The sequence below is a fragment of the Rhinoraja longicauda genome, chromosome 13 (genome assembly GCF_053455715.1).
Source record: "Rhinoraja longicauda isolate Sanriku21f chromosome 13, sRhiLon1.1, whole genome shotgun sequence".
In the NCBI taxonomy this organism is placed as follows: Eukaryota; Metazoa; Chordata; class Chondrichthyes; order Rajiformes; family Arhynchobatidae; genus Rhinoraja; species Rhinoraja longicauda.
Window position 1 is genome coordinate 23,243,102 of NC_135965.1, and position 15,842 is coordinate 23,258,943.

The window sequence follows — 15,842 nt, forward strand, 5'->3', positions numbered from 1 at the left end:
GCATTTGTTAAAGTTAGCCCCCCCCACTGGTCGCGACTCCCTGCCCCCCCCCCCCATTGGCCGTCACTCGGGTGGGTCCCATTGTGACATCACATGCTGAACATGGCAAGCAATCGGTTTAATAAGGTAATTTTGAAATTTTAAAATCTCTCTAACTTTAAAAATATAAGACCGATTTGAATGAAACTCGTGTTAAACACTGCCGAGGACAATGGTGAGTAAGGTAGGCCTAAAATTGTGTGGGTCGTGTACCGTTTTTTTGTGAATGAGAAGGGCATACGGAAACAACGGGATACAGAAATAACATGAACAAACATACGGAACAAACAAGATAAGAGTTTTAGAGATAGATAGATAGATAGATAGATAGATGGATGGATGGATGGATGGATGGATGGATGGATGGATGGATGGACGGACGGACGGACGGACGGACGGACGGATGGTTGGAGAAGGACCTGTTCCTGTACTGTTCTATGTTCCATGTAGATTATGGGTAGAAGGGCCTGTTTCTGTGCTGTACTGTTCTATGTTCTATGTAGATTATGGGTAGAAGGGTCTGTTCCTGCACTGTATCCTTCTATGTACATGCAATTGACAGCACTTTCGACAGACCCTCGAGTCTACCCTGGGAGTGAGCCCAGAACGTTTCAACCATGAGATGAATGTAATTATTCTCCCTTCTGTGATCCTGTAGCCCAAGCAGAGCTGAGCTGGAGACCAGATACAACAAGGTCAGAGGTCAGGGTAACATTAATCCCATTGCAGAACCGCCAGCTCTCTAACAAATCTGGTGATTGATGGATAACAGCTGGGCTGCACCAGTACAGGAACAAGGAGAGGCCGATCAGCCCCTCTAGCCTGTACTAGCTTACAATGAAATCATGGCTTACCTTTAAGCTAACTCCAGCAATTCCAAGTGTGTTTCCTGATAGAGGTAGACAGCCTCATGAGAGCCAAAGATAGGGTAGAAAGATTTCCCAGGGTGCAAATATCAAAGATGTACAGGTTTGTAGGTTAATTGACTTGCAAAATGTAAAAATCATCCCTAGGATAGTGTTTACATGCGGGGATCACTGGTCGGCGCGGACCTGGTGGGCCGAAGGGCCTGTTTCCACGCTGTATCTCTAAACTAAACTAAACTAAATAGAGGGCATATGTTTATGCTCAGAGGGCCAAAGTTTAAAGTAGAAGAGCGGCAAGTGTTTTTTTTACACAGAGAGTGATGGATGCCTGGAATGCACTGCCGGGGGTGGTAGTGGAGGCAGATACAACAGTGGCATTTCAGAGACGTTTAGATAGCCACATGGATCTGCAAGGAATGGAGAGATATAGGTAAGGGAAAAGGTCCCATACTTGCAATGTGGGATGAACAACCTGACAGTACTCCAGCTCATGGGAGAACCATTCAATAGCCTGATAAAGAGGGGAAGAAGCTGTTCCTGAGTTTGGTGGCATGTGCTTAGAAGCTTTTGTATCTTCTGCCTGATGGGAGAGCGGAGAAGAAGGAATGGCCAGGGTGGGACAAGTTATGTTGGCTACTGTAACAAGGCAGTGGGAGGTCTAGATGAAATTGATGGTGGAGAGTTTGGTCTGTGTGATGGACCGGGCTACCTACACATCTCCAAAGCCCTTCGAGTATTTCTTGCACCACCTCCCCCCAGTTAGTTGGCATCAACACTAACTGGCCAATGACTTCACACTCTTTTCCCTTTTCCCAGGTTTACTGATTTATTTTGGCTACGGGATCTGGAACAGCAGCCTGGAGATTGGTGCTCAACAGGAAGCTCTGAGTCAGAGTACGTACCAGCGTTACGACGTGGATGACAGTGTAGCTTACCCGGAGGAGGAGGGCAGCGAGTGGAAGGAGGAATTGCCACCCTCCGATCAGATGGGCTACCAATCTCAGCAGGCAATGCCCGACATAGTGGGCAACCACAGGACCTACAACAGTAAAGCCAAAAGCAAAGGGAAGTATGTCAAGACCTCAGAAACACTGATTGCAAATGATGAGCTTGATTATTCCCCTGAGTAGCAGATCCTGACCCCTCAGACCCTTGGACTAGTATCATGGATGTGATCTCTCCTTTAATAGACATCTTGCAGTGGTGTGGCATTAAAAAGGCAATATGCAGTTTATTTGAGGCTTCACAATGTTGACTTATTAAAGGGGCCCCGTTTTCAACAATAAATGTTTGGCAAACATTTAAAATAATCGGAAGTATATATATTTTGGGCGGCACAGTGGCGCAGCGGGTAGAGCCGCTGCCTCACAGTGGCGGTGACCTGGGTTTGATCCTGACCTCGGGTGGAGTTTGCACATTCTCACAGTGACCGCGTGGGTTTCCTCTGGGTGCTCCGGTTTCCTCCCACGTCCCAAAGACGTGCGGGTTTTCAGGTTAATTGCTCACTGTAAATTTTCCCTGGGGTAATGAAGTGGAATAGTATAGCACTAGTGTGAATAGGTGATCGATGGTCAGCATGGACATGGTGGGTCGAAGGGCCTGTTTCCATGCTGTTTTTTTCAATCAATCGATCAACTACAGCTGATTTTAACGATTATAATTTCACAGGGAAATGAAGCAGATCTTTCCAAGTGACTCCTATTGCCCCAGATGCTCCATATATACAGAAACTTCATGTTGAAATTTGCCAGATATTTGCCCCTTTAATCAGTAAGTCAAGGCAACAAGAAAACTCTACTCAATACACTCCAGCCATCTGACATTTGACAACAAGGTCTGATTATGAAGTGTCTAGAACCAGAGGGCACAGGGCACAGCCTCAGAATAAAAGGACGTACCTTTAGAAAGGAGATGAGGAAAAGTTTCTTCAGTCGGAGGGTGGTGAATCTGTGGAATTCATAGCCACAGATGGTGGTGGAGACCAAATCATTGGGTATCTTTGAAGTGGAGAATGACAGGTTTTTGATTAGTTAGGGTGTCAAAGGTTACGGGGAGAAGGCAGGGAAAGATAGGTCAGTCATGATTGAATGGTGGAATAGACTTGATGGGCCAAATGGCCTAATTCTGCTCCTATGTGTTATGGCCTTATGATAATAGGCCATCATATCACTTAACGGCACTAAACGTACCAAAATGCTCAGGTGAAAAGCATGGGGATATCAGACTGAGTGCTTTGTGGGAGCTGACGGGACACTGTGGTTTGAAATATTTGGGAATTTGATGGTTTAATCTTAAGCTTCATGTTAGGTATGTATATATTTACATGAACTCTTGTTGTGTGGGAATGAGTAAGAGTCCAGAACAGATCAGCTCAAGGCCAGTTGGTGCCGAGGTAACCGACTTGAACCAGAGCTGAGAGGAAAAATAGATGGTGTATAATTAGTGAGGAGTTGCTGTAATAAATGCAGCTACGGTACCTGTTATTTAACCCTGTGGACTCTTGCTGTGAAGTCGATCAAGGCAAGTGTAATGTCAAGTCACCCACAGCTGAATAAACTGGTGGAACATCTGACCACCTTGAGAGGAACAAGATAAGGAAAGGTTGATAATGTGCAGTGCATTCAGTCACCAAGTCTGCATTCACTGCCCTTGCTCCCAATGGCTCTCGCTGATTGATTCGAGAACAGCTTTCACATTTGTTTCATAAACAAATACTTCTTGGTGGTAGTAATGCTTGCTGCACGTTATCTCAGAGCTGCACAGCTATAAATTATTTCTGTGAATGAAAGATACGTGACTTGCTAAGTGAATGTTTTGGTTCCTTTTCTGGTTTTTGAACAAAGTTTTTGCCCAGCCAGCTAAGCTGAGCGACATTTCACTTCCTTTAGAAATGAGGATACAGATATAGCCAGGAAGTCCAATTGATTCATTTCCTTTCTTTCACATAACTTACACAACTAAAGATCTATGTGTCTATTTTTAAGTCTCATTATTTATGTACAAAGTAATGTTTATTTACAAAATTGAAAAAAATGAGCTTTGAATCTTAAAACAAACCTGCAAAAATACTGGACATTTAACTGAAGAGGCAAAGTGAGTTTCATCATCTCGACCTTCAGGTAGACGTACAGCAGGGAAACAGGCCCTTCTGCCCAATTTGTCCATGGTGACCAAGATGCCCCATCTAAGCTTGTCCCACTTGACCGTTTAACCCATATCCCTTGAAATCTTTCAAACATGTTTTATTCTGAATAGTTTACATCAATAAAACCATATTGCTTTCTCACTGGGTTTATTTATAATTGTTTCTATGGAGATGGTATCTTAGGAAATGATAAGATTATAGAATGCTCGAGGCATAGAAGAAGAAAAGGAGACTGCAGGAGTGACCTTTTATAGAGGTCTATAAAATCATGAGGGGAATAGATGGGGTGAATGCCCAGAGTCTTTTACCCAGGGTAGGGAAATCAAGAACTCAGGGACATAGGTTGAAGGTGAGAGGGGAAAGACTTAATAGGAATCGGAAGGGCAACATTTCACACAGAGGGTGGTGGGTATTTGGAATGAGCTGCCAAAGGAGGTGGTTGTGGCAGGGACAATAACAATAGTTAAAAGACATTTGGTCAGATGTTGCCGGAACGTGGCGACTCTCTGCTTACTGTTCCAGAAGAGGATTTATTGTACTCTTGTATAGTATGATTTGACTGGACAATATGCAGAACAAGCATTTCACATTTTTTCAAGACACGTGACAGTGTATAGAAATACCAGTGAACCAGGTATATGGATAGGCCCATTGGTTTGAAGAAGGGTCCCAACCCAAAACGTCACCTATCCATGTTCTCCAGAGATGCTGCCTGACCTATTGAATTATTCTAGCACTTTGTGTTATTTTTATTTTACATGGACAGGATAGGTTGAGAGGGATATGGGCCAAATGCAGACAGGTGGGACGAGTGTAGATGGGGCATCTTGGTCAGTATGGACAGGTTGGGCCCAAGGGCCTGTTTCTCCGCTGTATGACTCTATGACTCTACACTTGGCCCATTGGGTCTTTAGAGATTAATTGAGTCAGTTCCATTCCTTTCCTCTTCCCACAAAGTCTTGCATCTACCACCTCCATGGGCAGTGTGTCCCTGATTCAAACATTCAACCTGCCAAATAGGTCTTCCTCACATTCACCCCGCTTCTTTTGCTTGCTCTTTGAACCAGTGCCTGCTGGTTCTAAACATTGCTTAATGGGAATAATGTATTCTTTTCTAAATCCTGTGCAATATAAAATCACCTCTCAACTAGCCCTGCATCAAAGAGGGGGATCCCAGCTTCGAGTCTGAAATTGTTCGTTGAAACTGGTCATCCCCACACCCACTGTAGTCAATCTGCACCATAATCAGATCCTTCAGGATGAATGTCTACCAGTCACTATCAATAGCACTGTGCACCATGTTGGCTGATTGTATGCACTGAAGGAAGCTAATCCTGAATGATAGTTCACCAATGTTCATCCTTAACGTTGGATACCATTGGTGTAAATCAGGTGAGATGGAACTGTTAGTAAAATAGATTGGCAAAGGAGTATTGATTGAGGAATTGTTGAAACAGGTTTTCCCTCTCAAATTGGCTTTAGGTCTCTGGAGCAGTTTATTGGAAGATATTTCTCCTTTAATTTGCATCTTAGCTTTAAGGTGAGAGGGGCAAAGTTTAAAGATGTGTGGGGCAAGTGCAAGTGGGGCAACGATTCTGGCAGTGTGGTTCACCTGCAGTACTGCACTGTAAGCTTTGAGACAAGACTTCTTAGATAAGGTGAATACACAGAGTCTTTTACTCAGAGTAGGGGAATCAAGAACTAGGGGGCACAGATTTAAAGTGAGAGGAAAAAGATTTAATAGGAACCTGAGGGACACCTTTTTCACACAGAGGGTGGCAGATATATGGAATGAGCTGCCAGAGGAGGTAGTTGAAGCAGATAAAACAACAAAATACAACAATATTTAAAAGACACAGAATGTTGGAGAAACTCCGTAGGTCATGCAGCATCTCTGAAGAAAAGAAATAGGTACCATTTCGGGTCGAGACCCTTCACCGGACCTGTCCAAATGAAGGGCCTTGACCCTAAACATTACCGATTCCTTTTCTCCAGAGATGCAGCCTGACCCACTGAGTTATTCCAGCAATTTGTGTCTATCTTCGTTGTCAACCAGCATCTACAGTTCCTTCTTACACAATATTTAAAAGACATTTGATCAGATATATGGATAGGAAAGGTTTAGAGGGATACAGGCCAAATATAGGCAAATGGTTGACTTGGACGTTAGGCCGAAGGGCTTGTTTCAGTAGAATCAAAGAACTGCAGATGCTGGTTTATACCAAAGATAGACACAAAGTGAGTAATTCAACGTGTCAGGCAACATCTCTGAAGAAAAAGGGTGGGTGACGTTTCGCTTCAGGAAGGAGGAATCTGAAGAAGGGTCTCGACCCGAATAGTCACTCATTCTTTCTCTCCAGAGTTGCTGCCTGACCCGCTGAGTCACTGTCTCAGGTGAGAATACTTTCAATATATGCCCAACTCCTGTTCACCTTTATTTCTGAGTAACATCTAACACGAAGATGGATTTTAAGGAATGCCATCGTAACTGGAGCAGAGTGCATTGTACACATACTAAATGCCTAGAAATTTAATTACAATATTCTGTTTATTTCCCTAATGGAATATTGTCTATTCCGTATTATGCAATTGCATTATTCGTACTTAAGACTGTGACAGACTCCTTATGCAACACCTTAGAATAGCCCACAATGTCTGTGTACAACATGATGTCAAGTTAAATTGATGTCATCTGCCTGTACATGATCCACATCCCTCTATTCCCTGCACTTCCAAGCACCTATCTAAAACACCACTATCGTATCTCCCTCCACCACCATTCCTGGCAGTGTGTTCCAGGCCCCCATAACTATCTGTGTAAAAAAATTGCCTTGCACGTTTCCATTAAACTTTCTCCTTCTCACCTTATCGCCATGCCCTCTTGTGTTGGAGATTTCCACCCTGGAACAAAGGTTCTGACTGTCTACCCTATCTATGGGGAGAAGGCAGTAGAATAGGGAAAGATAGATCCGCCATGATTGAATGACGGAGTAATCTTGATGGGCCAAATGGCCTAAGTCTGCTGTGTCTTATGAACTTATGAACTATGCCTCTACCATATCTATGCTAAAATCATGACCCAAAACATGAACCCTTCCCTTTTCCTCCACAGATGCCGATCTGCTGAGTTCCTGCAGCAGTTTATTCTTTTGCTCTCGATTATGGTCGCCTGAGTCCCAGCACCTTATACCCCACTCCATATGCAGGGCTCAGGGCTTGAAATAGCCCGACAAATGTTTACAATCATCTTAAAGAGTGTGCTCTTAAATTAATTTGATGCTTACTTTAAGGCATTGATCCAATATAAAATGGAAAGCATTTAAAGACTGTGGCATAATTTACGTCAAAGCGATTAAATATCTTAAATGCTTGCCAAGAGTTAGTTTGAAAGGTAGAGATATTTCTGTGCAACAAGATTCCTCACCCTGGTTGAAATTAGCATTTGAAATAAATTAGTTTATTGGACTATGAATGAAAAACAAATCCATTTTTGTTCATGTTATTGATTAGAGATTAATGCAGCCTATCATCCGGTTGTCAGTGCTGTAATTCGAGGAAGTTGTGCCTTTTGAGATGTGGTGTTCTCTGCAGTATATAGTGCCTGAGTCAGTGTTACTGTGAAGTCTTTGTATTCGCCCGTTTGGTTTTTGATGCAGTTGTCTTTATAATATTTCAGCCAAAATGAGCAGACAGTGAGCACTTCAATGCTGTAAATTGAACATAAGATTGCTCCCTGCAGAAGAAATTCCATTATGGCAATTACCTTCTGTATGCTCTCGTTCATTGCTTTTAATATATGCTTTGACAAAAGTAATCCTGAAGGCATGGAAGTGAAGTCCATCCGTTATTAACACTCCAGTACAAGAGCCCATCTGGGCATAACAGTTCCTGGAGGAAGTCGCTGCAAATTACTGTTGTTTGTTGATGGGAGTCCAATGACTGATTCGGGTACAAAGCACAAAGTGCTGGAAGAACTCAACGGGTTAGGTAGCATCTGGGGGGGAATGGACAGACGACGTTTTGAATCAGGACCCTTCTTCAGACTGATAGAGCAGGGGGAGAAAGGTGGAAAAGCGAGATGGAGGCGGGACAAAGCCCGGTGATACAGGTGAGGGCATTGCTTGACAGGTAGGTAGAGTAAGTGACAAAGGCCGGAGGTGAAAAGGAGACAAAAGATTGATAGATAAGGAGAGAAGAGGAGGAGTGAAATGTAGAGCTGTTGAGAGTGGTATGTGTGGAAGGGGACGGGGGAGAGGGAAGAGGGGAATAACGTGAAATGTGCCAGTCGGGGATGGGAGATGAGTAGAGGGAGAAGGAGAAAGGAGCAGGGTGAATGGGAAGGGGGTATGGTGGAAAATAGTGGAAGAAAGTGTGCAATGGGATGGGGGAAACGGCAGTAAAAAGTGAAAGGGGATGGTGGTTACTTGAAATTGGAGAATTTTCAATGTCCGTATCACTGGGCTGTAAGCCACCCAAACAGAACATGAGCTATTGTTACTCGAATTTCAATGTAGCCTCACTCTGGCAATGAATCTGTTCTGGGAATTTGGAATAAGTGAAGTTAGCAAAATCAGATTCTATGACTTGAATTTGTACATCATATCATGGTTGGCAAAGAACAAAAGACCTTTCAATATCTTTATATCAACATTTTGAAGTTGTGTTCATTGATATAAATGACAATGCTTTGAACAAAACACAAAGTGCTGGAGTAACTTGGCGGGTCAGGCAGCTTCTGTGGAGGGAATGGACAGACGACGTTTCAGGTCGGGATCCTTTGATCAAAGCTGGATAGACAGTGCTGGTCGTGGCTTTACAGATCAGGAGACCACTTTGATTAAAAAGCTATTTCTAAATCATTGTCAGTCAACAAAAAATGCTGGCAATAATCAGTAGGTCAGGCAGCATCTGTGGAAAGAGAAAGAATTGACATTACTCGTCAAAGACTCTGATGAAGGAGATTGGGCTAAGCTGTTAGGGAGGAAGATTCAGGATATAACCCAGTGAAGATAAACTATTGGAATTCCAAGTTCTTTATTTGTCCAATAAATCTAAGGCTGAAATTAATAGATGTTTGGACACCAATAGAATAGAGGAATGCAGGGTTGGAAAGTGAGTTGAGGCAAAGGGTCGTCTGTGATCTGTTGAATGTCTGAGTTGGCTGAAATAGCTGTACATTTGCCTCTTCCTATTCTTCTGCAAGGCTGATCTATGTTCCCACTGGAATGAGGTGTGCACTCGAAGGAGTTAATGAAGAAGCTAAAGACTTGCATTTGACTCTATTTCACAATATCAAGACACCCTACGGTGCTTCACAGCCCATCTGATCCTTTTGAAATGTAGTGCGAAAAGGTAGCCCAGCCAATGGTCACACTTGGTCCTGGGAGGGGTAGAGGTTGGGGCGGAAACCAGCTGAGTGTCTTCAGTGAAGCTGAATTTCATCAACAAGGGGACATCTTGGAGCTAATGCGCACTTTGCCAGGTCAGAGTTGATCATGATCTCCAACAATATTTTTCTGTCATATTCTGCACTGTATCCAGCTGTGTGGTGATCTGTGTCTGACGTATTTGATTATTATTGCCTATGTACCAATGCCCTGTGCTTCACCCCATGGGATGGCAGCAATGCTGGATGTTCTACATCAACTGCTCCCACAGCTCTCCACGTATCTTCTTGATCTAGTCCAAGGGTCAGGTGAAAGAAGCAATGACTGAGGCAGTCTGCCCAGAAACAGGATTCATTTCATTCATTAAACAAGCATGAATGTGATATCCCTCTTCACTACTTCTGTAACTTCAAAAATAAACATCCAATGAAGAAACTGAGGCCTTTTTGGAGAAAACGATGCATAAATATTTACTCCTGGCTTCTGAACGGTCAGCAGAGGTCAAAGGCTTGTTTCTGTTCCTTTCCATTTGCAGTCAAGATTTACCCAATATCTCACATTGCTTCTTCCCAGTTCCAACATGAGCTCACCCATATATCGTTTAACCCTGTACATTGGTTCTCTGGTCTGAGTTGAAGTGTACTTCTTGTTTTTGATTTTCATTTTATTTCGAGGAATGAATTTGGTTTACTTTTCTGTATATTTTGAACTTCTGGTTATGGAATTGCTGTATATTTGTTACCAGTATGTACACTGTGAACCTGTTTTTGTGTGTTGTGTTCCATTACTGTACCAAAGCCATGCAGAGAAAAAAAAATGATTGCAGAAGCATTTGATGGAGTGATTCATTTATTGACTTTTCATTATTTTCACATGGAAATCTGCAAGATAAATACAGAGATTTGCAACTGAAAGGGTCTTGCATTATCCTGTGTCTATGTGTGTATATATATTTATATTATATAAATATATAATATATACATATAACCCATTGAATGAGTATATTCAATGTAAATGTATGTTGAATATATTACATACTTATATGTCTATATGCAACATATATTGCATATTTTATACACATATATATGTTATATGACACAACTTAATCTTGCAACAAGAACAACTCACTTCAGTTCTTGAGTTTGTTTCACCATCAGACATTGCCAAGGCTGATCTATACTTCAGATGTTCTCTTTCATACCTTATCACTTAATTCCCTTGCATTGTGACAATCTCAGTCTCACAATGGAACAGATCAGCTTCTCCAGTCTCTTGAGAGGCAATGTTCCAATTTCCACCATCACTCCCCTGCCCTCCCTCCCTGTGCTAGAGGTGTTTCCAACTTTTCTTCAGAAGGTTTGCATCTAATGTTTGGACATTCCCTGGGTGAGATTTGCGAAACCCCATCAGTTTTCAATAATACCTGGAAACTTGGCTTCTTTCCAGAAACCTCATCACTTAAGCAAGCAATAAAACAAGTTGCTGGAGTAGCTCCGCAGACCAGACAACATCGGTTGCGATAAATGGATAATAACGTTTTGGGTCAAGATCCAATGCATGGTCTCAACCTGAAATATCAACTATCCCTCGGCCTCTACAGATGCTGCCTGACACGCTGAGTTAATCAAGCAGTTCGTTTTTTAGATTCTGGCATTTGCAGTCTCTTTTGTCCCCGCCTCGTTACTTAAACCTTGGAGTCTAAGTAGCATTCTGGTATATCTGCTTTGCATTCCCTCCAATGTATCTTCAAAATGTGGGCCACAGCACTGTTCAGAGCACCCCAGGTATGATCTATCCAGGACTTTGCACAACTGTAGCATGACTTTATACCTTCCCACAAAAGTTACATCTGACAGAGGACAGATTTGGACAAACTGAGCCATGTTAGATCATTAAATATCCATCTTTACTGTACTGGCATGTCTCTTCCAGTTCAAGGACATGAGCTAGGAGCTGGAGTCAACCACACAAAGCCACAAACCTCTCTCTACAACTAATACCCTCTAATATAGGTTGAGAGATTTAAGTACACTGTCAGATAAATTCGGGCACGCCTTTCTTCAAACCATCTTCTTCCTTCCTGGGAGTTTGCTGCTGAGAAAGACTGGAAAATCTTCAGTCTAGGTAAAACCACTAAAGACTTCACAGAGATCTCTGAGATAATGTTGCAGGTGGCAAAGTGATTGCAATAAAGAGGCTGGAGAGGCATCCTGGAATATCTTCACTACCTGTTGGAAGCAAGAAGGAACTGACTTGCATTTTCACGAGCAACTCGAAGTGCACCATGAATGATGTTGCTTACAATAATCCACCGGCTTTTAAAAAAATAAAGCCACAATATGTATTAATATCCACGTGCAGGCAAACAGCATTTCAGACTTCCAACAATGAAACACTCCCTCAGTACTGGCCCCTCATAGTGCAGTTACTTCTCTTTTCTGGTCCCGGACAGAAATTAAACCAGATTTATATTTATTTTATTATATATACCAGTGAATATATTAATCATGAAAATATTGTTTGACTATTCCATAATCTGCAAATTGTGCATGAGAGATATTTTTTTATTTAGAGGTACAGCATGGAAATAGGCCCTTCGGCCCACCGAGATCACACAGACCATCAATCAATATTGACCACCGAGATCACACAGACCATCAATCAATATTGACCACCGAGATCACACAGACCATCGATCAATGTTCACACTAGTTCTATGTTATCCCAGTTTTCCACCCTCTCCCTACACACCAGGGGAAATTTACAGAGGCCAATCAACCCACAAACCCTGACATCTTTGGGATGTGGGAGGAAACTGGAGCGCCCGGAAGAAACCCACACAGTCACAGCGAGAACATAATAACGCCACACTGTGCGGCAGCGGCTTTACCCGCTGCGCCGTCCACTATTACACTGTGCGGCAGCGGCTTTACCCGCTGCGCCGTCCACTATTACACTGTGCGGCAGCGGCTTTACCCGCTGCGCCGTCCACTATTACACTGTGCGGCAGCGGCTTTACCCGCTGCGCCGTCCACTATTATTTGCTAAATATTGCAAACCCTATTGGTCACCTTTAATAATGATAATAAAATAATAATAAATATACTTTCTAATCCTAGTGATGCGTCAGTTTCCAATGCCCTTCTGCACCACTTTAGTCTGTCAGAGCCAGCCGTGACTTTACATATCACTAAAGTCCCATTATGGGGCCTCAGTCCCTCTGTACTGATCTCATACCACATTTCCCTCACTCATTGAGTGTTATGGCATGGACAGGCCCTTCGGCCCACCTTATTCATGCCTACTATGTTGGCGTACTGGGCTGGTCCCATTTGCCACTATTGCTCACGCTGGATTATTGTTCTTCGGGCAGCACAGTAGCACAGCGGATAGAGCCACTGCCTCACAGCACCGGAGATCGGGTGCTGTCAGTGTGTGGAGTTTACACGTTCTCCATGTGACCGCATGGGTTTCCTCCAGGTGTTCCAGTTTCTTCCCACGTCCCAAATACGCTTAGGTTTATAGGGAAAAAAACTGCAGATGCTGGTTTAAATCGAAGGTAGACACAAAATGCTGGAGTAACTCAGCGGGTCAGGCGGCATCTCAGGAAATCATTCCTTCTCTCCCGAGATGCTGCCTGGCCCGCTGAGTTACTCCAGCATTTTGTGTCTACCTTAGGTTTGTAGGTTAATAGGCCCTCTGTAAATTGCCCCGGGTGTGTAGAGAGTGGATGAGAAAGTGGGATAACATAGAACTAGTGCGTACAGGTAATCGATGGTTGATAAGGACACGCTGGGCCGAGGGTTCTTTTTTCCATGTTGCATCTGTAAACTATACTAAACCATGTATCACTCCCTTACCTTTCCCTTTTAACAGCGCAGCATTTTCTCAGTAGCACCTCTCCAGCCGTGCAGCACTTAATTGATGCTGCCCTTCCAACACGACAGGGGTTCCTCAGTACTGTCTCTCTGTCAACACAGCTCTCCCTCACTGGGTCTGGTCTTTGTACTCATGCATCTATATGCATGACAACCAGGTTCAAGAACAGCTTCTTCCCACCAACCATCAGGCTCTTGAACACTACACAACATGAACCTCAGCTGTGAACTTCTGTGGACTGTCTTTGGTTGCACTAAGGACTTTGTGTTTTTATTTGCACTAGTATTTGGTTATTAATTTATTGAATTTGTTTATTATATGTTATGTGTATATATGATGTGTATATATTATGGGCGTTACGGTGGCGCAGCGGTAGAGTTGCTGCGTTATAGCAAATGCAGCGCCGGAGACCTGGATTCGATCCTGACTATGGGCGCTGTCTGTACGGAGTCTGTACGATCTCCCCGTGACCTGCGTGGGTTTTCTCCGAAATCTTCAGTTTCCTCCCACACTCCAAAGACGTACTGTAGGTTAATTGGCTTGGTAAATGTACAAATTGTACCTAGTGGGTACAGGATAGTGTTAATGTGCGGCACGGCACGGCACGGCACGGACCCAGTGGGCCGAAAGGGCCTGTTTTCTGCACTGTATCTCTAAAGTAAATTAAACGAAACTAATTCTATTTGCAGGCCTGTTATGGTGCTACCAGTAATAATTTCATTGTCTTGGTGTCAGTATAAATGATGATTATACACTCTTGACGCTTGGCAGTGAAACTCCAAGGCACTGAGCTATGACTGACATCAGAGCAAGCCCACAGTGCAAATTAAACCTTACTAACACTCCGAGCTCTTTCACCCACCGTGTACTAATGTTATTCTAGACTGAACAAGATTTACTTTCTCTCCATGGGATTTCAATTGCCCTGGAGGTCTGTGAAGATGGAGACATTGTAATAATCTGGAGTTTCCAAGGTTACAAACACCACCCACTTCAACCTACCTGATCAATGTGTGTGGATGATAGTTTATTTTGCCTGGCATTTAAAGACCTCCTGTTTGTTCGAGCAGCCGGCCACGAAGGGATTATTACATCATGGAAAGACACAAAATGTCGGAGAGCGGGTCAGCCAGCACCCCCACACCCATTTCCCCCAGCCTTCTGCTATTGTATTCCCTTGTTGCATTGATGAAGGTAAAAGTAAACAATATATCAGATTTATTTTTCTTTTATTATATAATCACAAGTCAAGTGAGCATATTATACATGGAAATAATGTTTAACTATTTTACATTCTTCAAACTGTGCAGATCATTTGTTATCTTGAATCTCATTCCGTGCTGACATTGCAGACTATTGGCCACCTTCATTAATAATAATAATAATAATAATAATAATAATAATAATAATAACAACACTTCTGTTACAACACCTTCTAACCCCAGTCATGCATCAATGTCTTCCTGCACAACTTTAGTCTGTCATAACCAACAGTTACTTTGCAAATCATTCAACTCCCTTTCAGAGGCCTCATTTATTTTATAATTTACTTATAATTCCCACGTTCCTAATTAATGGGGCTCAGAATTGGATGCGGGCTAGATTTTGGATCAATCAGCTTCCATTTGTCACACCCCAATTGTGCACACAGAACATAAAACATAGAACCTCTCTGGCGGAAGAGGTTGCATAGGCTAAGACTTGATTCTTTGGATGTAGGAAACTAAGGGGTGAGCTTACTGAGGTGTACAAGATCATGAGGGGCATCTTCTGTAGTGATTATACACAGTGACATACCATATTCATTTACCGCACTCACAAAGCTTGAGAACACTGAGGTAGAGTGTTTCAATATTAGACGACTGACCACCTAGGTGCCACGGCAGGGGAGTTCTAAGCTATCATTTATCTCCAGCTAAGTGCCTTCTCAAATATTACCATCTTACTGATTGCTGCCACTTCTCCCCGTCCCCAGTTCCCAGCCCTGGTTATCTGCTCAACATCTCCTTACAGGCCATCTACTCTGTGGGACCTTCCAAATCACACCCCACCACAAATGGAAAAACATTGTCTTTTGTTCACTGTTGCTGCGTCCAAATCCTGGAACTTATTCCCCAATAGCACAAAGGCACACTTCAGTACATGGGATGGAATGTTCAAGGTGATAGGATTGTTAATGCTTGCCTTACCTCGGTAATGTTTAGATAGCTCATAGGAGCAGAATTGGGCTAATTCAGCCCATCGAGTCTCCTCCACCAATCAATCATGGCTGGTATTTTTCTTTTTCAACTCCATTCTCCTGCCTTCTTCCTATCCTTGCTAATCAAGAATCTATCAATCTCCGCTTTTTAAAAATACCCAATGACTTGGCCTCCACAACCATCTGTGGCAATGATTTCCACAGATTCACCACCCTCTGGCAAAAGAAATTCCACCTCATCCCCTTTCTAAAGATTTGTCCTTTTATTCTGGCGCTGTGCCCTCTGGTCCTAGACTCTCCCGTTATAGTGGAAACATCCTCTCCAC

At 43.0% G+C, this 15,842-nt stretch overlaps 1 protein-coding gene across 5 annotated transcripts in view; it reads left to right on the top strand.

Moving 5' to 3' along the window:
* The window catches only part of slc7a14a (solute carrier family 7 member 14a), a 67,078-nt gene extending 56,799 nt beyond the window's left edge, over positions 1 to 10,279 (top strand). For all 5 annotated transcript variants that reach the window (XM_078410570.1, XM_078410567.1, XM_078410569.1 and 2 more), the window contains one exon: positions 1,722 to 10,279. In XM_078410570.1, the coding sequence (XP_078266696.1) occupies positions 1,722 to 2,035 (314 nt within the window). In that variant the 3' untranslated portion in view covers positions 2,036 to 10,279. The remainder of the gene's footprint in view (positions 1 to 1,721) is intronic.
* Positions 10,280 to 15,842: the final 5,563 nt, after the last annotated feature.